The sequence below is a fragment of the Dermacentor albipictus genome, chromosome 8 (genome assembly GCF_038994185.2).
Source record: "Dermacentor albipictus isolate Rhodes 1998 colony chromosome 8, USDA_Dalb.pri_finalv2, whole genome shotgun sequence".
NCBI classification, from domain to species: domain Eukaryota; kingdom Metazoa; phylum Arthropoda; class Arachnida; order Ixodida; family Ixodidae; genus Dermacentor; species Dermacentor albipictus.
Window position 1 is genome coordinate 133,014,888 of NC_091828.1, and position 23,270 is coordinate 133,038,157.

General features: G+C 45.5%; 1 protein-coding gene across 3 annotated transcripts in view; it reads right to left on the bottom strand.

The window, feature by feature from the left end:
• The window catches only part of Ent3 (equilibrative nucleoside transporter 3), a 369,995-nt gene that overhangs the window by 52,552 nt on the left and 294,173 nt on the right, over positions 1-23,270 (bottom strand). For 2 of the 3 annotated variants that reach the window (XM_070524519.1, XM_070524518.1), the window contains exon 9: positions 9,441-9,628. In XM_070524519.1, coding sequence (XP_070380620.1) covers positions 9,441-9,628 — 188 coding nt within the window. Of the gene's footprint in view, positions 1-8,794; positions 9,195-9,440; positions 9,629-23,270 lie in introns of those variants that run through there. The other variant, XM_070524520.1, reaches the window with a different exon arrangement.

The window sequence follows — 23,270 nt, forward strand, 5'->3', positions numbered from 1 at the left end:
GTCCCACTTCTTCTCAGACTTATACATTGGCTTAATTACGGATACTGGCAATTCCTGAGGAATGTTACCTGTGTCTAAACAGCCATTCAATTTATGCAGAAGTGGACTTTTTTTTAGATTTAATACTTATTTATTAAATCAGCAACAAAATGTGCTGGCCAAGTTCCCTTATATAGAACAAGTAATTAAACCAGCGAACTAGACGCACACACAGAAGCGAGAAGTGCACAGGACGATGCTGGTCCAACAATTCACTTTATTATCTACAGAAACTCGCAAGGTTCACACTAAGCGCATGTGCCAGCACAACCACACTTTTTCCCCCCCGTCACTGACACAGGCAATTGATATCAAACTTACGAACACTCATTTTCAGTCAGGATGAGCGACGGTAGACTTCTTCCTAATCTGAAAAACCTTCAAAAATCTCCGTCGAGGTTCGCGCTTTTCCTTGCCCAAGAATCGTTACCGAGCTAAACAGAGGAACACGACCACATCTACTGCAACGATGAGTGAAATGATCATCTTCACCTGCGCCTCAACCGATGGCAGAAAAGCTGAATTTGCAAGCATTACTCCGTGCTACGTTACCGAACTACCCCGAGAATCCTGTTTTATCTCTTCAGATGATGACACGAGAATCTCACTAAATGAATTCGCGGTTATCAAGGGACTTTCATTTGCAAGTGTCGATGATACCGCATGATCTAGATTACTTTTCTTAGGTTTTACCATTAGTTCGGCCAAAAGACCCCATGCCTTTCTCATATTGCCATTACGCTTCTAAACTCGGCAGAAAAAGAAATTTGTTTTTTTTTTCTCAGCCGTAATATTGCCGTAAGCTTGTTACGCGTTATGCGGTACTGCTCTTTCAGAGCAAGGTTAGAAGGATTACATTTACAGAAGTCCAACAGTTTATGTGCTTCACAAAAAAGTAGCAAAATATCTATACTGATTCACATTTTATCCGGATTTCTAAGACTTAGCTGAAAATTTTTTTTTCTGGAAGTAGGGTAAAATTTATAAGGTTGTTTCACTAAATGTAGAACAAAATATGATTGTTATATATAAGGGCACCCCATGTCAGAACTTTTTATCAAGCCGTTAAGGGTTTTGTCATTCCTAATGTTCACAGTTCGTGCTGTGCAATCATCTTTCTGTGCTATGCAATTATCTTTCTGTGTAGTCATCTCGTAGACAAGTAACGCCGTGAAATAATGACGCGCAACTTTCTTGCAGAGCAGCGCTGCTGCTGCTGATTAAGATACGCAGCACTTTATGGCTACATGGGCCGGTATGACGCAATGCTATTCCAATCTGTTTTTGTTCCAAATCCATCATTAGCCGTCTGTGATAGGCCAGAGTGGTTCGAGCCCAGCCCATACGAGCGGGCGCCACGCCCAAATGTGCCGAGCCCTAGCCATTTTGACATATCAGGAAGGGCTAACGGCCGACTTCGAATAAAAACAGATTGGAATAGTATTACGTTATACCAGCCATGTTCAATGCACGACTTTGAGGCTTTAGTACCCGATATTTCTTCACGAGTAAAACTGTATTGCGTGTTCGATACCATTTACCGCAAGTAAGTCGAGCTAATCTGCAACTCCCGAAAACAACAATACTGATATCCCCAGCGAGATATCCCCAGCGAGTTCTAACATAAATGTTTGCAAGTCGGAGTTAGGGAGGCGCCATACAGCCACTACAACTAAATTTTTCTTTTTATTGCTTACGGAAATGGCAACTACTTCGGCGGCCGCAAACACACAAGATATCGGCTTGGTAAACCATGTAACCCTTACAAATGCAAAAACACCACCTCCCTTACATTACCTGCGACACTGTGAAAAGGAATGAAAGCCCGGTAGTTCGAACACACTTGGCTTGTACGCATTAAGATTGGTTTCAATTAACAACACATCGGCCAGGAATGTAATAAATAAAATGTAATCGAATTTAGATAAAAATTCAATAATAAATCTGAATACTTTCTAGCGCTTCTAACAACTGGTCACCTAGTGAGAACTGGTCACCTATAGGGACCAGTTGCCTCACAGTCAACCTGCATTCACGAGGTACAAAGCAGCAGAAAGCACAAAGACACGACGCCACGTCTCTGCTTTGCACCACTTGCTGCGTACGCGAGTGCCTGAAGCAATGTCACTCTCCACTCCGCCCCTAAATGCAGCAGTCATACAACTCCGCCAATAGCGCGTCCACAGATACACCAACAGACGAATCAACTTGGCGCTTGACATATGCTTGATATTTTTTTTTAATTGTTCAAAGCGAATGATGGGTGCAATGCTAAAACTAGCCCGGAAGTGTAAAGTTCGAGAAAGAAATAAATGTAAGCCATTCTCTCCAAACAAAAAAAGCAAGTTTATATCACGCGTGATTTGTTCGTGTGCGTTCACCGTAGCACGACAAAGCGTGCCGACATGCTACTTGCTGTCGCCTAAGCGGTCGATTTCACAGCTCTGCGCGCTGTTTCTACGAAGGCAGCGTGCATACTTGCCTTATGCGAAGCGGCAATGGTGTTGGGGTGTCGAAATAAAATTACAAGAAAAAAACACGAACATACCAAAACATGACAACGTACGTTAGATGCCAGAACGGGCAGCGTGTCGCGTTAACAAGCTTTAGGCGTGCATGCGTGACTTTGAAAGCTCCAGCATTCTCTGTTTCCTGGCATATTTTCAAAATTCTGCTTGAAATAAAACAAAAAAGAAAACCAAAAGAACGACGCAGTAGCGTTTTGTTCGCAGGGCATCGGTGACGCAGCGGCAACGAAAAAATAAATTAAGGGGACGCGTTCTGCTTTGTAATCGCATAGCCTGCAGACATCAGTCACTCGTATCGACATTCAGCCCTTTTCGATCCACATGGATGCAGAATAAGGTCACTTCATGTAAATTAGTTCGTTTCAATAGATAACAAACTTGCTGCATGCATCAAAAGTACATCTAAAACAGTTCTGCAGACGCTATACAAGGGCTTTCTGTTTCCAGTCACCAGATTCTTTCAACGCCGCTCTGCAGATAATTCATCTAACCTAGTTACTTAATTCTAATCAGTCCTCCATTGCAACGTGCATCCTAATTTTCAAATTTTAGAAAAATGCATTATGCAATACCCTCGATTGTTCCCTGTTCATAGTGAGACAGAAATAACGATTTGTTGTGACCCCCCCCCCCCAAAAAAAAAGAAAAGAAAACCAATACTAACAACTTTGCAAGTGTGGACCTCAGCTCCAGCAGGAGAGTTGCTATCTGGTTCAGTTGTTAAATATTCTTGATATTTAAACCAGTCAAAGTACGACGAACAGAGGAGAGACGTGGCACACACGACTGGACTAACGACTGTCGTTATTCCAGCCGTTATGTGTGCCACGTCTCTTCTGTGTTCATCGTCTTTTGACTGGTTTCATTCCCAGCCATAGGCGCTGTGTAAAGATAACAGACTTCCGGCACTCGTCAGGAGATCTCAGAAACGCAGTGCGGCAATGCGCGGCCTTGGAGATTTCAAGGTGGGTTTCGAGATCGGGGGTTGGGAGCTGCAAATTACCGCATTACTGTTTGGATTTCGTGCTCGATTCTAACATGCATGTGAAATGTCTTCAAAAAAAAATGTAAGCACAAGATTAGAGTAAACACGGCATTGGCACACATATTGTCCCATAGATGGCACTGCGTTGAGACCGTCGGTAGAAGTTGCCTGCAGAGCAAAGACCAAGCGGGCTTTTTTTTTTTTTTAATACGACGCTGCACCGGCCCTTGGCGCTAGCGTGCTTCTCCAAAGACACAAGCGGCTCCACGAATTATGCACGTTTGTTAAATGGGCTTAAACGACCCAAAACATCACCCGGCAAAATAATAATGAGCGCGAAATTAAAACAGGGTTAGAAATACGTGAGCGAGAGAAAACGCTCGTCTTGCCTCGTCGAGCGTTCGCCTCGCCTTCGTGTTCCTCACCATATTTTCGTTTCGTGCTCATTATTAATCTCCCGTGAACATGAATCAACCATGCCAGCAAGGATTAATCTTAATGTACTACTGACATGAAATTTTTAATATTTATATCCTGCGTTAAATGAAAATCCTAGACGTGTAAACCCTAGATAGAATAGTGACAAGCGTCAGAGCACCACCAGTGATTTAATATTACAGCTTTTTTACAGACAGTTTCGGTTTCGTTTACAGCAGGGCACTGTGTCGTGACGTCACGACACAGTGTCAATAAGTGTCAATAGTGTCAATGTCAATAAGTGGAAGCACGACATTCCGTCGTTTCAGCCACTCGCTCCGACTTGCTCGGTCGTCCGCTGCTACTCCGGCTCTCACAACAGATGACAGCACACGAGGCGACCGTGCAAGCCGCCGCAGCGAGCGTCAGAATAGCGCAATGTCCGTTCCCACGTTACCCCATATTGCATCACGACGTCACGACACAGTAACCTCGTGGTAAACGAAGCAGAAAGTGGCTGTAGAAAAGGTATCCCATCAAATTATTTAGGGCGCTCTGAGGCACGCGACTATCTTTTCTAAGGTTTAAAGATCTGGGGCCTTCATTTGCCCAACAAAAATGCATTATCGAAATTTTCATGCAAGGCATGTGCGGGATGCCCCAGTCGAGAGCTCCGGACTGACTTTGACCGATTGGGGATTTCTAGCGTGCCGCACACACAAAAACCCTCGCTGCGCGAGCATGTGTTTTTTACATTCCACCCTACCGATGATGTGGCTAGAAATCGAATTCCCTACCAATATAGCAGGCCACAACCACTGTGCCACCACGGTGGGTAATATGCAAGAAGGACAAAACACTGTGAGAACACTATATGAAGTGGCTCATTTTGTTCTTTTTGGCCAGGGAAAAATTCGAAGGTATTTAACGTAAATACCCATGTTATCAATACTCTGCTAAGGAAATGTGTTCAAGGACGGCACAGCAACAATTTCGACCATCAGGGCTAAAATAACACGGAAAATTAGATCAGGTCAAGCCACGTAATCAGACGGGCCTTATCGGCTACTGTGCAGCATTGGGAAGTAACACTCCAACTATATTTATTATAATTTCTAACGTCGAGAAAGTGACAGAGGGTGAGTGGGAGGAGAAGGTCATTATTAATTCCTGTAAATGTTTGCCTGGCTGTGCTACAACAGATGGTAATGATAGTGAACAAAATAACGCCCATAGTTCACTCACAGAAATGATGCATGCACAAAATACACCAGAACATGTGACATGCAAGACCAATCAAAGCATCTCGTTGGGGCCAGTGTCAGTGTTGAGACAATATTCTCATTGACACTTTTTACCTAAATATAATATTTGAAAAGCCGATTGATTATTTAGGACTACTTATGTAATTGAACGTTACCTTGGTTCTGTCCAGCTACGTGGCATCCGCATATTTTTGAATCTTGGTGCATGACAGTTGGGACACCTTGCATATATAATTTGGGTACCACAAGTAGCTCTCGTTTCCCGCTCATCCTCATTGTCGACTGCAACGTAATCACAATTGCAACCTAATAAACTTACAGCAGTAAATGGTTTCCCTTCTGCAACGCACATAACCCCGGATCCGGCCGCTCGCCACCGTGCCTCTAGTCTTAGCCTCATTGCATCGAAGTGCTCTGTCCAGCACCGAGCGTATACACAGGAGTAGCTGGCGAGGAATGCCACTCTCCGGTCATTCTTCACGGCCCACCAAACCCGCCTTCTTGCAAAAGCACGCATCACCCTCTCGGTTTTCTCTTAGTCTCGTAACACCGCGAATAGGAAACGGTAGAACGGAGAGAAAAAAAGAAAAAGAGCGCTGTTGGCGTTGGCAACTGGGCAACGCTGAGGAGCGCGGATGCTTCTCCGCTCGGCTCATTAATCTCGGCGTGTTGGCAGCGGAGAAATTCTTGCTCACTCGGTGACTGCACTGGAGCCGCAGCTTCTCGGAACCTGGAAGTCTCTTCCCAGCAGTTCGACGATAAACCGTCACTGGTCCGGGACGATCCATTTGTTTGTCATTATGATCTATTACGGCAAAGAAGGACGAGCTCCCCGCGAACTTTCTGCGGCGATGTGCCAGCGCTGGCTCGTTCTCTCGTTTTCAGCTGCTCGCTGCCTGAGAACATTCCTTCATTCCCTTGGAAAGCCATCGGTGTCCTTCTGCTGTGAGTCAATAAACGCGCCGCTCGTCCAAGCAGATAGCTTAAGTGAAAATGACAATAAATTATGGATTTTTGATAATTTATCGCGGATATTCATCGCCGCACACCTTTCTGAATCGCTTTACTGTTACACATTCTCCGAGAATGGACCGCCACCGTTCGGCCAAGTGAATGGTCGGCCGACCTCCCTTCGAGGGTGAACTAAACGGCCCGCGAGAACGTCCCGTTCAAACGAATAAGAAAAGGGACGCGCGCTTTTCTCGTCGCTCGCCCGAGAAACACGCACGCGTGGAAACAAGCACGCGTGACCACTCGCGCTAACGCAAGACGCCAGGTGCGCAACGCTGGGCTTCCAGTCAGGGTATCGCGTGTTACTGCGAGTGCGGAAGTTCTCGCGCTGTAGCGGGACAGACCGACGCCCGGAACACAAAACTCGGAGCATCTAGCACCTCTCAACCTTCTTTTTTATTTTTTATTAATTTATTTTCTTAGGCGACCTTTTCTTTTTCTTTTTTTTTTCACATCCGTGCACCCGAAAAGGGTGTAAAGATACGAGGTACGGATCCTTTTATACCCTTATTCACTTTTAAGGGTGCAAATTATTTGAGTGCGTAGATTGGCGCTGCCACCAGACTTCGCGCCAGCACAGTGCAACGTTTTCGTGTTGTTGCGTAGGGTTACTGCGTCACATTTACGCCAGAACACCTTTAACGCAAGTTATCGCTAAGTTTAAAGAAATCACGGCAGATCCAAAGCACTTGTTGGAGTCCATGTTAAGCGGACACTCCATACTTGAGACATCGTTAACTAGCGCGAAAAAGGCATCGGACGACAGCGAGAAGCAAACAGGACACAACGCTAGCGTTCTGTCCTGTGCGCTTTTCGCGGTCATGCGATGCGCTACCTTTTCGCGCTAGTTTACGATGTCTCAAGTCTGCAATAGTCACCGACTATCTCAACTGTCCTCTGGAATTTCGTAACACGTTTGGATTAACTGCTATGCAATAAGGCAGACGACGCGCGAAATATTTTTTTTATTATTATTATTTCCTGCTACGCGCAAGCGTTCTTCTCGCGTACCATTTGCGTGTCACGTGGCTCCGTGGTAAACGCGCGCGTGACTGCAACCGCACCGCAACACGTGCGCAAACAGACGACGCACATTCCGGTGCCTTCTGCCGCACCACCACGACGACGACGATCCGCCGAACGACGGAAATCGCCGTGCCGTCAGCAACGAAAATTACGTGTCAGCAACGAAAAGGTGCTGACACAACATTTCTGATTTTTGTTTAATTTCCTCGCGGTAAATGAAGGTCAAAGCCCTCTGCACCCAAGAAAAGAAACAATACTGGCAAACGACAGTACGCCCTAACTAATTTGTTGTATTACTAGGTTCTGCAGAAGCCTTTTAATTTCGGTGCCTAGGAGGTGGAGGTTTGCCCTTGAGTCATGATACAGTGGGTTGCTCCGTTCCTACAAGCACTGCGGCTGTCATACGAGTGTGCAACCACAAAAAACACAAGCAGTGTTTGTTTTGCTTTTCCTTCTCTACAAGCGATGTCACGTATATCTAGCATCATTATTACATGACGTCAGCAGATTTCACTTTGATATAACGCCATAACATTGTCGATGACGCCAGGTCCAACATTTCAACAATATAGTAATTAACATATTTTATGTGGCTTTCTGAATCTTCTTCCTGTCGGCTAAGTATCGCCCTATTACGGGCGAGAAACATGTGGTGTGAGTATTTACAGCTCCCATGAAATATGCCAGTATTCCTTTATTAACAGTGCACTTGTCTAAGTAACATTAACGATTGCGTGCAATACGTGTGGTTTGGTCAAATCCCGTGATTCAGAATGCGCACTCATAGTAACGCATAGCACCGACGAAAAGTCTTACCGTGGGAAATTGCAGTGCGCATCGGACAACAAAACTACAATCAGTGACAAGTTACAAAAGGCTACGGCAAATAAACCAGTGTCTGACTTCAAGGGAGTTTGCGTAGGTGCGCCAACCAGTTCCGATCGCCTAGTTTCGTGACATCACGGTGAAGGCGAACGTCTTTCCATATCGGCATCCCTGGATGGATGGATACAACTTTCATGTACACACGTCCGGCAAGGTTTAACGCGACCCGGGCTCAGGTCTCCCACGGGGGCACGTCAAGGCCCTGCCTCAATGGCGCCTCACGGGCATCCCTAGGGATTTTTTTTTATGGCGCGGAGGCACTGAAAGCAGCTGTAGTGCGATTTTGTGGGAGGAGCTTGGATTGAACTCGTAGATTGCGATCGAGTATGGTTATCCGAAAGTCATTACGTTTTGAACTGAATGGTTGCGAGTTAAACAGTAAAGTCTTTACGAACTGGCTGTTCTAAACTGCAATCGCGGCCGAAATGAATTCAGGCAACAGGAAGGTTCAGAGTGGCGGGTGCCGTACAGATATTCGGAGTATTTGCCCGTTGTTCATCATTGCGAATTGTTGGGCAATTTCCTAATGCTACCTGTTAAATTTGATTATTTTTATTTCTCCATTGGTTCCTCGAATTGCCATACTTCCAGTTACAGTTGGACAGTCAAGATTTTAATAATTAATGCGGTTGCTGGTCAGAAAGTATTTAAGTTCATTGATGGGGTTCAACAACACATTCCTCACCATGGACGAACTGGGTTCGTCGGCACGGCTTTTTTTTTTTAATGCTTTCAATTTTATTGAGCTGCTGCAATACAGTGGGCGAGCTGATTTCGTCTTAGTGTACTACCGTGCTCCTGGTGAATGGCTGTGCAAATTAAGTAAGGCAACGCTAGCACAAAGCAGTAAATTATGGTGGAGAACATTTGAAATGTGTTGAAAACTGCGGTCATTACATCCGCCGGTTAAGTTGCAGCTTCGTTGCCTCGTTGGCTTCGTGGCAGAAAAGAAAGGCTGACTTGAGTGGAACTGTTCCAAGAGTGGTGTTCGGTAGGCTGAGGAAGCGCCGGCCCGTACAGTACCTCGACGCACTCAGCCTGTCGCGAAAAAAGAGTGAAAACGAAGAGATCGGCGCTCCTGATGCGTTTCGCGCCGCATGGCAGCGGCACCAATGCGATGTAAACAACGCCAATCGAGGGCATGCCATACCAAAAAGCAAAAGACTACATTTGGTCAAAAGTCAGGATAATATAGTGCGGTGAGGTTCTACATAGGTGCAAGTTTCTTCCACGGAGGGTGCGAGGAGGAACCGGCGCCCTCCGCGTGCATTTCCGAGCACTCGCCTTTCCGACGAAGTCCGCCGCGTTGAAGAGCGCCATCAGGATGACGGGCATCCACGAGCCCAGGCGGCAGGACACGATGCGGCTCTCGATGCCCGGGAACAGGGACAGCGTCACCATGTAGACTAGCGCCATGCTGACCATGTAGGGCCACACCTTGCGCCCCGCCTGGTACCGAGCCACCACGCCACCTGCGACAGCGGGGGAGTGCGAAGTTGGAGAAGCGCCGCAGTGAAAGGCAGGCGGGGAGGCGAGGACACGCACTGGAGCGCCCCCTTCTCTCTTCGGGATCCATGGCGCACATATCGAATCCCTGGATAACGAGAGACGTCTTACATCTAAAAAGAAAACTTAAGCGCCTTAAAGAAGAGGATCGGCTACAGACATCGTTAAAACCGCTCGAACAGCGGTTAATGAGGCGTTGAAACGTTCCAAATGGCATTATTTCCAACATACCCTACCAATTTTTTTTTAAAGGATCACCTCAGAACTTCAGGGACATCTTCAATCAGACTAAATATATGTTGAAGAGATACAACTGGATGGTGTTCGAGTTGTTGACGAGGAGGCCATCGCGGAACATATTAACTTATATTTTCACAGCGTGTTTTCCGTCCTTTGTGAAACCCTCACTCACAACCCTGTATCGTGCTCTGATCTCAAAGATACTGTATCATTACAAGGTACTGTGGCTATGCTTCTTAACGTGAAGCGTAAAGAACCTGGCACTAATGGTCTTCCAAATGCGTTCCGTCGTCGCTACGCGGAAATGCTCGCCCCACTCCTTGCACGCATTTTTCGCGCATCCATATCATCTTCGGAACTACCAACTGACGCGAACGGCGCGTGTGGTGCCCATACACAAGACAGCTGACACATTGGCGATTTCTAATTGTCGTCTTCTATCTCAGACTTCTTCGAGCTGTAAGATGCTTGAACATGTTGCTAATTAAATAATGAAATCTTTAACAGATAACAACACTCTCTCCTCTTTTCAACATGGTTTTAGGAAGAGCTTTCCTACGGTCACACAACTAACCCCAGTAATTCACAATTTTGCAAGGGTTATCGACAAGTCTGGTCAAACAGATGTCATTTTTGGACTTTCAAAAAGCGATCGCCCTTATTTCACATCAAAAGGTAATCCTCAAGCTAAAATACACTGGCCTCCCCTCTTTCATAATAAACTGGATTTTCACCTACTTGGCAAACCACACACAGTCGGTTTATGTTAATGGTCACCTCTCGCGTCGTTTGCCAGTTACTTCCGGATTACCACAGTGTAACGTACTGGGAGCACTCTTATTTTTTATTTTTATTAATGATATTGTTAGCTCTATTACTGAACCAGTACAAATACGTTTGTTCGCAGATGACTGAATTTTGTTTCACGAGATTGCTTACCTAGAGGATCAGGAACTTTTTAATACTAACCTTCCTAACATTTATTCATGGTGTAATAAATGGGACATGAAGCTGAATGAGGAAAAAACAGTATACATGCAGATAACAAAAAAAAGAAAGACGCAGGTGGGCTTCTCCTTATAGTTTTTCTACTCATCCTCTCGTCGAAGTCAACGAATATAAATATTTGGGGTTGACAATAGCCAACCACCTAAGCTGGTATTCTCATGCCTCAATGTATTTGCTGCAACATTTCGCAAACTTTGTATTCTGCGTCATAAACTAAAACAAGCGCCACCAGAAACTAAACTTCATGCATACAAATCACTCATTAGGGCGAAAATGGAATACGCATGCCACCGTTATGGAACACAATATTAATGCACTGGAAATGATTCAGCGGAAAGCAGTTAGGTTTATTTTTTCCAAGTGCGATATGACCGACTCACCAACAACTATCATGCCCGATCATGGTATACAGACATTACAACTACGGCGGAAAATTCTAAGGATTAAATTTCTTTTTCTACTCAAAAATAACAAATTTTCGATCCATCCTGCTCCATATGCCCGATCATTAACCACAAGACAAATTAGAAATCACCATTCTGAACTGTTGGCTCCCTATCACATAAGAACTAATGTCTTCAAATTTCCCTTTCTCCCATGCTATTGAAGAATGGAACGCAGCTATCACTATTATTTTTAAACACCACTGACTGAATTGATCTGATTACTTTTTTATCTGTTAACCTCGCAACAAAGATGTAAACGTTTTGTTTTCTTCTGCGTTTTTTCTGCGACTTATCAGATAGCTTTAAAATATATGCACAAAGAATACGCAGCCGCAACGCACATTTTCACAGATGGCTCTACAACTCCACATCGTTCATCATGCGGACTTTTTGTTCCCTCTACAGGACAACGATTCTCGTTTCGTCTTGAGCGAGCGACATCATCTACTTCAGCGGAGTTATATGGCATTAAGGAGGCCCTTGTGTATATACGTCGACAGCAGCCGCCAAAGACATGGGTGATATTCACAGACTCAAAAGCAGCCCTACAAAGTATGTGGAACAGGCACAAGCGTTGCAATAATCAACCAGCAGCATTTGACATTGCTTATCTTCACCACAGGGCTAAGATTGCTGGGCATTGCATAAAGTTCCAGTGGATACCTGGCCATGCCGGCATTTCGGGAAATGAAAGAGCGGACGAAGCTGCCAGAAATGGACTCCAATACCGCAAGTTCAGAAAAACATATTTTACAAAAGCCGACGCTTCAACCATGGCAAAAAAATATGCCCATCAAGAAAAAGACCGCATCTTGAATCTGCCGCTTCACCAAGATAACTTCCTACGTTACATTGACCCAGAAATGAGACCGAAAATTCCACGACCACTTCCTCGACACTTAGAGACATTGTACCATCGTCTTCGACTGAACGTGGCATATACGAACAATTATCTGTATCGCATAGGACTTACCACTAACCAAATAAAGTTTTCCTTCCTTCCTTCCTTCCTTCCTTACCACTAACCCATACTGTGATAACTGTCGCAACTTAGAAACAATTGAGCACATATTACTAGAATGCCCCGCGTACCGCGACGAGAGACAATTTTTTGAGCACCAAATGGACATGATTCGCCACGAACCGTTAACGTTACCGAGCATCTTAGGTCCAATGCCCGGCCCTTCGAAACAGCGACGGGTTTTGGATTTATTGTTCAAATACCTGACAGAAATTGGTCAAATAGGAAAACTTTAAAAATTGCATCCTTCCTATACAAAAGCCTAAATTTACCCGCCATGTCACGCGTAAAAATCTTTTAATCCCATTCCCCATCCCTATACAGAGTAGCATGCCAGCGGTTATATACGCGCCGGCAAAATTCTCTGTTTTTCTAATAAATAGCCCTCTCTCTCTCTCTCTTCTGCGTGCATGTATCAGTATTTTTTGGGATTTTACCACTCCTGCTAGGGCCCGCATGCGCCTGCAGTATATTGCGAATAAATAAATAAATAAATGAATAATTTAATTAGTTATTAATTAATTAATTAATAAACACGTCCGCAGGCGCGACAAGTCGAACCACAGGAATGAGCGCAGCTCATCTTTCATGGCGACTAGCAATTCCAGAAATAGTCACTTCAATTCCTGGAGTAGGTCACAAATGTGATGCTTGGTACAATTTTTGGAGGGATCAAAGATATCACAAAAATACTAAGGCATACAATCGTTATTGCGCGCATTGTTATTGTTAACAGGCACCATTAATTACATGTTCATTATGTCTTCGTGTTCAGGTCGCAACCGTATTTGTTGTATTGAGAGTGCGGCATTCAAGTGCCCAACATCTTCTGTGTGAACAACTTAGTTTTGCGAACATTTATGCTGTGTGAATTCACGTGTTGCGTGTGAGCACTTCGGTTTTGTGGGCGTTTTCCTGTGTGAATTGTTCTATTGCGCGAACATTTATTGATATTCCAGCACTGAGATTTATCACTTGAATGTTCGTTACTGTGTTTATTAGTCAAGTTATGTTATTGCTGACAACTTTGCGGCGATGACTATCATGTAAGAGAAGAGCAGCAGCCGGCGCCCATAGGCGCATATAAAGGGTGGGAAGGGGGGCAACTCAGCACTAAGGGGTGGTGGGGGGGGGACGAAGTAGGTCTTTATCACTTCAGCGTTGTGACAGCGAGTGCTCGTTGTCTTCGAGTGAGATGTGTTTATATTTGTCTGTACGTGCGCGACACCATGCTTGTCATAGGTGTCCCTACCTGTTCGGGGGGAGGTGGGCCACCTCCCACACTCAGAATTAAAAATGAAAAGTAGGCCATTTATACATCCCCCACGCACACACACGTGTGAAAGTAGGCACTGTCGGCTGTACACTGCCCAAATACAACAAAACAACAGCTGAGACCAAGTTTCCCTCAGAATTGGGCTCACATAGGCGTGATTTATTTATTACGTATTCCCTGGTTTCGGGCCTGGCCTCCACGTGCTGTAGCAGATTACGCGTTACTCCGTACGCTGCGGTGAGACGTCTGCGAGACGTGCCTTGCAAGCCTGCATTGCTGAAAAGCCTATCGCTAGGCTGTCCAAAACAAGGTTAATCTACCATCACTTGCATCATACCATGTTTGTAGGGGCAGTCTAACCCAACCATCATTGAAAACACAAAATCAAATTTGGTTTTATAATTTACCGGTATATCATCAGTGTTGCCATGTCAGCAATGTTGACGCTAGCTTTTGTGACTTTTTTGTCTGTTTACGGCACATTTTACTTATGAATCACTGACTTTTTTAGTGAATTGAATGAGCAGTCGGCGATATTTTAACGACTTCTAAGTTAGAAAGATTACCTGGGAAATGGCCTTCAGGAACGCGCTTTGATGTTCAAAAGCCACATGCCAGTGGCCGAAACTTGCATGTGGAGAGTGATTGTACTGAAGGCACTGGGCAGTGGGCATGGTGCTGGTGAAGGCGACGACGAGAAGCGCTTGCTTGCCCCTTTCGCTACATCACCGACTTCTTTCGGCTTACCGCTGCAAAAATAGCACTAGTGCGGCTAAGCGAACGCCTCCACCGTACTGTATATATATGTATATATACACACGGTTACGCGAAAGACGAGTCAATAAGACGAGCAACTATTTACAGGTTATGCTTACAATAGCGGTGGCAGCTCTGACCGGTTAGATTCACAGCGCGTGCAGTTTGCTCCTCCTCCTCTTTTCTCGAGCCATGGCGCTCACGCGCCTCGTTCAAACAATCAAATATGAGACCCCCACCGAAACGTAGCAAATTGTCACAAAGGAAACCCATACGGGTTCCTTGAAAGTTCCTCGGAAAGGCGGTGGTCCCGTTTTAGAATTCCCGACCAGGAAGAATTTTTCTTCAACTGTGAGGCATTTCTTAAGAGGAACCCGTATGGGTTTCCTTTGTAGCAATTTGCTACGTTTCGGTGGGGGTCTCAATTTAACTTTATTAATTACTTATCTCCCCCTTGCGGGCTTCCGCAGAACTATTACGTCAACCATCGACCTTGTAGTTATTATTCACACGCAGAAAATGAAGTTCTTTGTCCACAAACCCAAACGAAGGGGAGCTAACGCGAGTGCTCTGTATATCTCGTAGTCTCCTCCGCTTCCATAATTTCGCACGGCGTTACCATTTCTAACATTTTTTTTTCAAACCACCACCTTTACAGCAAAGAGCTAGATAGCCAGGGGTGATTTTGATGTCTTCCTCTGCTCTCGTGCCGTGCTTTTTTTATGGTCTACTATCCCTCTCTGTATTCAGCTGCAGCGCAAACAGTCTTCAACCAACTCGTGCTATCAACAGCGCAACGAGCGATAGAGTGAGAAATTATTGCCGCGAAGATAGGAGGCCCTTGCTGATACAACTGATTCGTTGTCATGAAATTTAAAGCCATGGTTCGCGACTGAAAGCTTTTCTGTGCTGGCCTTGTTGCGATCTGTAGAAAACCAGCCCTGGCCAGGAGGCGCTACGGCAATTGGTAATGGTAATCACCAATTTTAGCCACCAAGTCCATAGTCCAGCATGTGCAAGTTCTAACCACCAATACTACAGTCTGAAGCAGGCACCTACACAGTATCTTTTTTTTCGGGTGGGGCCCAACCCAAGATAACTTTTCTATGCAAATGATGATGTGTGGTGTTTAATGGCGCAAGGGCCAGGTTTGGCCAAAGAGCGCCATGACAGTAGGTAATGTTGACGATGTGTTGTGGGTGACGTGCACAATGAACTCATCATGGTAGGTGAGATATGGCTGTAAAAGGGCCTAAAAACTTCCTCTGTAAGAGGAGTAGAATACATAGGTGCTAAAATAATGACGATGACTAGGGTGTGATATGGGCTATGGCAATGGACTTTCGTTAAAACATGATGCAATAAAACTTAGCACTGACAAGAGAGTTTCAACAGAGCCCTTGAATGCAGGGCTGTTAGTCGTGTGCTAAAAGTTGCCTGGCCAGATGATTTTCAGGGTGTCTGTTTCGGCTAAAAACTCTAAGACTGTTTGCAGATTAAAAAGCGGTTCATCGCTAAGAAAAAATGCAGGGTGAAGGGGTAAATTCTCGTGATATGCAGCAGGGAAAAACTTTTTCCTGTCTGTTTCTGTTGCAGGGCACTGAATAAGAACATGGAGGACTGTGAGACTATTGCCGTACTTAACACAAGTTGGAGGATCGCCCCCAGTCAAGAGATGAGAGTGGGTACCGTATGTGTGGCCTATCCTTAAGCGGCAAAGAAGCACTTCCTTGTAACGTGCTGTTTTCCCACTTATCCAGTTCCCCAGTTTTGGTTTTATTATGTAAAGCTTATTCATTACTTGTGTATCCCACTTGCCTTGCCAATGATTCCTTAATTTACGGCGTAGAAAAGGCTTTAGGTCTGTGGTAGGGATGGGAATATTTCTATCTCTGTCGCTAAAGGTTACTGATGTAGCGCTTTCGTCAGCTACTTCGTTCCCTTTTATACCTTTGTGACCGGGTACCCAGCATATGACAATCACTTGATTGCACATATATAGGGTGCACAATAAATTATACAGCTCATTCAAAACGGAATTCTTATGTTTTTGTAAACTAATTAGTGCTTCCACGACACTTAATGAGTCTGTGAAGAGAACAGCCTTAGCGATGTTTGTGAGCCTGATGTGTTTAATAGCCGAGAGTATAGCGTATGCTTCCGCTGTAAAGATGCTTGTGTATGGGTTTAGTGTCCCAGATATTGAAAATGATGGTCCAAGAGCTGCGTAAGCAACACCATCTGCAGATTTCGAAGCATCCATGTAAAATTCAGCACAGGAATACTTCTCTTTTAGTTCAAGAAAATGTGATTGTATGTGAGCCTCAGGCGCTCGTTTCGATATTTCTAAGAAAGATATGTCACATTGGATGGTTTGCCACTCCCAAGGCGGTAGGAGCCGAGTAGGAGCCATTGGGATATTTTCTAGAAACGTTACGCCTGTTTCTTCTGACAGTACTTCCACTCGGAGGGATAGAGGAGGCCTGATGGCTGGGCGGTTACGGAATAGCCTGGCAGTGGACAAGTCGCTAATTGCAAAATGACATGGATGCTGAATATCTGATTTAACTTTCAAGGCGTAAGAAAAAGCTAAATATGCCCTTTGTAGATGAAGAGACCATTCGTTGGATTCAACGTACAGGCTCTCTACAGGACTAGTCCTGAAGGCACCTGTAGCAAGACGGATACCCAAGTGGTGAATCGAATCTAACATCTTCAAGGAACTAGGCGTAGCAGAGTTATACACTATAGCACCATAGTCAAGGCGTGACCTTATCAAACTTTTATATATGCTCAAAAGGCATCTTCTGTCACTTCCCCAGGATGTACGGGACAAGAGCTTCAGAAGATTCATTGTCTTCATGCACTTCGCCTTCAGATATTTCAGGTGGGGGATAAATGTTAATTTAGTGTCTAATATAAGGCCCAAAAATTTATGTTCATGGCTCACTGGGAGCTGTTGTCGATTAAGGTAAATAGCGGGTTCAGGAAATATACCTCTCTTGTTCGAGAAGAGAACACACGTACTTTTTTTGCGGGTTTAATTTAAACCCATTCTCGTCAGCCCACATTGACAATTTGTTTAGCCCAAGCTGTACATGTCGCTCACAGATGGAAAGACTGCATGATTTAAAACCTATTTGTACGTCATCTACATACACAGAATAAAACATTGTACGTGGTATGATAGTGTAGAGTGAGTTTATTTTTATAACGAATAGAGTGCAGCTAAGCACGCCACCTTGTGGTACACCTGTTTCCTGTGTAAATAGACGAGATGGCACATTACCAACTCTGACGCGGAACGTGCGGTTAGACAGGTAACTCTGGATGGCATTCAGCAAATTACCTCGGACTCCCATTTCGGCCAGGTCACGGAGAATTCCGAACTGCCACGTGGTGTCGTAAGCTTTCTCCATGTCAATAAATACTGACAAAAAGAACTGCTTGTGTACAAAAGCATCGCGAATATTCGTCTCGATGCGGACAAGGTGATCAGTTGTGGATCTACCTTCCCTGAAACCACACTGTAGGGGATCTAATAGTTTGTTACTTTCAAGAAAATGAAGGAGACGCCGGTTAACCATTTTTTCAAAGAGTTTACATAGGCAACTTGTCAACGCTATAGGTCTATAGCTGTTGACTGAAGTTGGATCCTTGCCGTCTTTTAGTATTGGAATAATTATTGCTTCCTTCCAGGCGGATGGAATGTAACCAGCGGAGAACACAGAGTTGAAGAGTGACAGTAGTGTTTTGTGGGTTTCAGGGTGTAGGTGTTTGATCATTATATACAATATTCTGTCATTTCCTGCAGCAGACTTGTTACAGCCGTTCAGCGCAGCCTGAAATTCCGCCATGCTAAATGGGCGGTTGTAAGGTTGGTTGCTATTTCCTTTCCGACCCAAAGGCACTCATTCCGCTTGTTGCCGGTATCTCAGAAATGTGTCTGAATAGTGGGATGAGCTAGATATCCTTTCAAAATGTACCCCTAGAAAGTTGGCTTGGTCAATGAGTGTGTCTCCTTGTGTATTTACCAATGGTAGAGGATGAGTTTCGCGGCCTTTTATTTTGTTTACCCTGTTCCAGGCTTTTCCCTCGTCTGTATAAGAATTAATACTAGAGATGTATTTTTGCCAGCTTTCTCTTTTGGCAAGGCGGTGCGTTCTTCTACCTTCTGATTTTATTTTCTTAAAGCTGATCAAGTTCTCGGTAGTTGGGCAGTCGCGAAGGCGACCCCAAGCCTTATTTTGATTTTTGCGGGCTTCCTTACACTGCTCATTCCACCAAGGAATACGCCGTTTAGAGGGTGATCCATTTGTTTGAGGGATACATAGTGATGCAGCATCAGTTATAAATGCCGTCAAATATGATACTCTATCATCGATTGAAAGGGTACAGATGTCATCCCAGGTCAAATGCGTCAGCTCTCTGTATCGTTTCCAGTCAGCACAGTCGACCTTCCAACGTGGCAGATGTGGGGAACACTTATCGTCTTGTGTTAATTTTAAGAGAATTGAAAAATGGTCACTACCATATGGATTTTTGATCACGTTCCACTCCAGATATGGCACTAGTGTACTTGATGTTATGCTTAAGTCAATAGATGAGAATGTTTTATTTGCCACGCTGTAGAATGTAGGTTCTTTCTTGTTCAATATGCATGCATTAGAAGATAAAAGGAACTTTTCTAATAAACGCCCTCTTGCATCACAACGAGAATCTCCCCAGAGGGTGCTGTGTGCGTTTAAATCACCTACAACAATGTAAGGTTCGGGGAGTTCTTCGATAAAACTCTGGAATTCTGTTGTAGAAAGTTGATGGCATGGAGGGATATACAAAGAGCTAACGGTTACTAACTTATCGAATAGCACGACTCTGATTGCCACTGCCTCAAGGGGCGTTTGCAGATGTAAATGTTGGCAGGCGATACCCTTATCAACTATAATAGCAACACCGTCTGACGAGGCGAGAGCGTCACTGCGATCTTTGCGGTAAATGGCATATTGTTTCAGAAAGTTAGTATGTGACGGATTGAGGTGTGTCTCTTGCACACACAGCACCCTTGGATTAAACTTGCGAAGGAGTTCCTTAATGTCATCAAGATTGTGTATTAGACCTCTCACATTCCAATGCATTACCTGTGTAGCCATATTGGATGTGTTTTATGGTGTGTGTCAAGATATATTAGGTTGGCTCAAGGGACCTTTCCAGGCCCCTTGATGCGGGGTATTTCCTTGTTGTTGGCGCGCTCCAGGGAGCAACGCCGTTCTTTCGGCGTCTGAGACGCCGGAGAAGTTTTCGTTACATCCATCGCCTCTTCAGAGGCGCTGGATGACGCCCGCTCAGCGGGCACTCTCGGGAGTTTTTCGGGCCTGTCTGCACGAGCAGTGGCCCTGGGACCAGCAGGCTCGGAGGTCTGCTGGCCCTTCATGGTAGGGGGCGGAAGAGCAGTAGCTGCTCCCGCCAGGGGGGCTGATGGCGTAACCGCCGTCACACTCCGTGTGACTTGCGCGGCCGCCAGAGGATGTGGCGCTGCCCCCCGGCGCGTCACATCACTGTAGGACGGATTCGATTGGTGGTGGACAGAAAAACGCTTGCGCGCTTCTGGAAAAGAAATGTTTAGTTTGACCTTCAGTTCGATTATTTGTTTTTCTTTCTTCCATGACGGGCACGATCGCGAATAGGCGGGGTGGTCTCCGTCACAGTTAGCGCAGTGGGTTGCGGAAGAACAGTTATCTGATGTGTGGTCTTTAGATGAACATTTTGCACAAGTAGCACGCCCTCGGCAGCTCTGAGATCCATGCCCAAAACGCTGACACTTGAAGCATCGGCGCGGATTGGGGATGTATGGTCGTACCCGAAGTTTACAATATCCGGTCTCTATCGAATCAGGCAGTTCACTTGTTCCGAACGTTATTATTACATGTTTTGTTGGGATTTCCTTGTCATCGCGTCTTAACTTAATTGGTTGCACCTTTACAACGTTTTGGTCTTGCCATCCATCCAACAGCTCGCTTTCACTGAGTTCAAGGAGGTCGTCATCGGAAATGACACCACGCACAGTGTTCATTGACCGGTGGGGGCCCACAGACACAGGAATGTCACCAAATGCAACAAGTTTAGTCAGTTTGCTGTATTGAAGCTTGTCACGTACTTCCAGAAGTAGGTCGCCGCTTCCCATCTTAGTTACCTTGTAACCAGAGCCGATTGCTTCTGTCAGGCATTTTGCAACCACAAATGGGGATATTGTACGGACTGTCTTGGTTTCATGTTGACTATGTATTACGTGGTATTTGGGAAATATTTCTTTTGGTTTCATCAGAAAGTTGAAGGTTTCATCGGTGCGCCCCCTCTTCAGGGAGCGATCAGGGAGTGTGGGGAAATTTGAAGCCATATATAGGATAAATGTGTTCGGCAGGAATGCCCGCCGCCCACCTCGGAGCCCAACCTGGGGACGTCACAAGATTAGAAAAATTCTATTCTGCGTACGCCAGCGGTACGTTCCCACTATAACCTAATATATATATACCCAAGACTGGATATATTACACAAGGTTAACCCTTGCCGCCAGGAAATAGGAAGTTCAGGAAATGATCAGAAGACAGGAAAGATGGAAAAGTGGGAGAGAAAGACGAAGATTAGAGAGGAGGACAGGAAAAGGCGACTGCCGATTTCCTCCAGGTGGGTCAGTCTGGAGGTGCCGTCTATGTGAAGCCGAGGCCGAAGAGGTGTGTTGCCTCCGCCGGGGGGCCTTAGAGGTCCAAACACCCAGCATCGGCTCAACCCCCAGGATCCCCTTTTCCCCAGACACGGCTAAGCCGCGCACGGCTACACGCGGGAGGGTCCAACCCACGTGTGCTCGGGTCCGTGGTGTCGCCACACACCAAACGCCTGCTGACGCAGACGCCCCTGCGGGGTTTCTATGCAAATGAGGGAGGGGGTACGTTTACTAGTACACATGTGAATAATACCCACCATTCACCGTAAAGACACCTAAACCCGCAAAAGAGAGATGAAATAAGGTGTATCTCACAGGTCTACCTGTGAGATACACCTCTTCTTCACTTGGCAAACAAGGAACCACGTCAAATGGTTTCGCACATGAAAAAGCGCACGAAAAACGCTGCCAACAACAAGTAAACAAGCGAAAGTGTAAAATAAATATTCCTTTTAGCGTTGTTGAATTAGCTCTGGAAGAATCATAGAGAAATATATACTGCCTCCCAAATGATTCCTACAATTAACCCATGGCGCTCAGTCCCGAGCAGCTGTGGAGCACCTGACCAAGGCGGCGGTCAGACCTGTAAGGCAGCAGAGGGTGCTAAGAATCTCTGGTTCCGGACAGGCCGCCAATGGAAACTAACCCTGTCAACCTTTAATTGCCGAACTCTGTCGAGAGAGGCTAACTTAGCAGGACTCTTTGAGGACCTATCAGACATGGTTTGGAATATCGCCGGCTTTAGTGAGGTTAGAAGAACTGGTAAGGCTTATAGATTGCAGAATAATGGTCATGCGTGCGTGTGCGCGTGTGCGTGTGCGTGTGCGCGTGTGCGTGTGCGTGCGTGTGCGTGTGCGTGTGCGTGCGTGTGCGTGTGCGTGCGTGCGTGCGTGCGTGTGCGCGTGCGCGCGTGTGCGTGTGCGCGTTTGTTTGTTTGTTTGTTTGTGCGCGTGCGTGCGCGTGTGTGTGTGTGCGCGTGCGTGCGCGTGTGCGTGTGCGTGTGCGTGTGCGTGTGCGTGCGTGTGCGTGTGCGTGTGCGTGCGTGCGTGTGCGTGTGCGTGCGTGCGTGCGTGCGCGTGTGCGCGTTTGTTTGTTTGTTTGTTTGTTTGTGCGCGTGCGTGCGCGTGTGCGTGTGCGTGTGCGTGTGTGTGTGTGTGTGCGTGCGTGCGTGTGTGTGTGTGTGTGTGTGTGTGTGTGTGTGTGTGTGTGTGTGTGTGTGTGTGTGTGTGTGTGTGTGTGTGTGTGTGTGTGTGGAGGTCTCCCAGATAAGAAGCAATACGGGGTAGGATTCCTAATCCATAAGGACATAGCGAGCAACATTGACGAATTCTACAGCATTGATGAGAGGGTAGCTGTAGTCGTAATAAAACCTAATAAGAAATATAGATTAAAAGCAGTACAAGCCTACGCTCCAACATCCAGTCTCGATGATGATGAAGTAGATCAGTTTTATGAAGATGTTGAATTAGCGATGAGAAAAGTGCAAACTCAGTATACTGTAGTAATGGGCGACTTCCATACAAAAGTGGGGAAAACGCAGGCTAGTGAACAAGCAATTGGCAACTACGGCGTCGATTCTAGGAACGCTAGAGGAGAGATGCTGGTAGAATGCGCAGACAAGAATAAGCTTCGAATAATGAACACCTTTTTCAGGAAGCGTAGAGACAGAAAGTGGACCTGGAAGAGTCCTAATGGTGAAACAAGAAATGAAATTGATTTTCTGCTTTCTGCTGATCCCAGCATAGTGCAGGATGTAGAATATATAGGAAGGGCAAAGTACAGCGATCATAGGTTAGTGAGGGCTAGGATTCACCTCAATTTGAAAAGAAAAATGAGTAAAATTGGTCAAGAAGAAACAGGTTAACCTATAGGCAGTAAGGGTAAGAGCAGACGAATTCAGACTGGTACATGAAAACAAATATGCAGCCGTAGAACAGAGAGATGATGATGACATAGAGGTAATGAATGAAACCATAACCAGGCTGGCTTCTGAGGCAACAATTGAAGTGGGAGGCAAGGCACCAAGGATACCAGTAGGCAAGCTCACCCAAGTAACAAAGGACCTAATAAAGAAACGACAAAGAATGAAAGTGTCCTACTCAAGAGATAAGATAAAATTCACGCAACTGATAAAACTGATCAA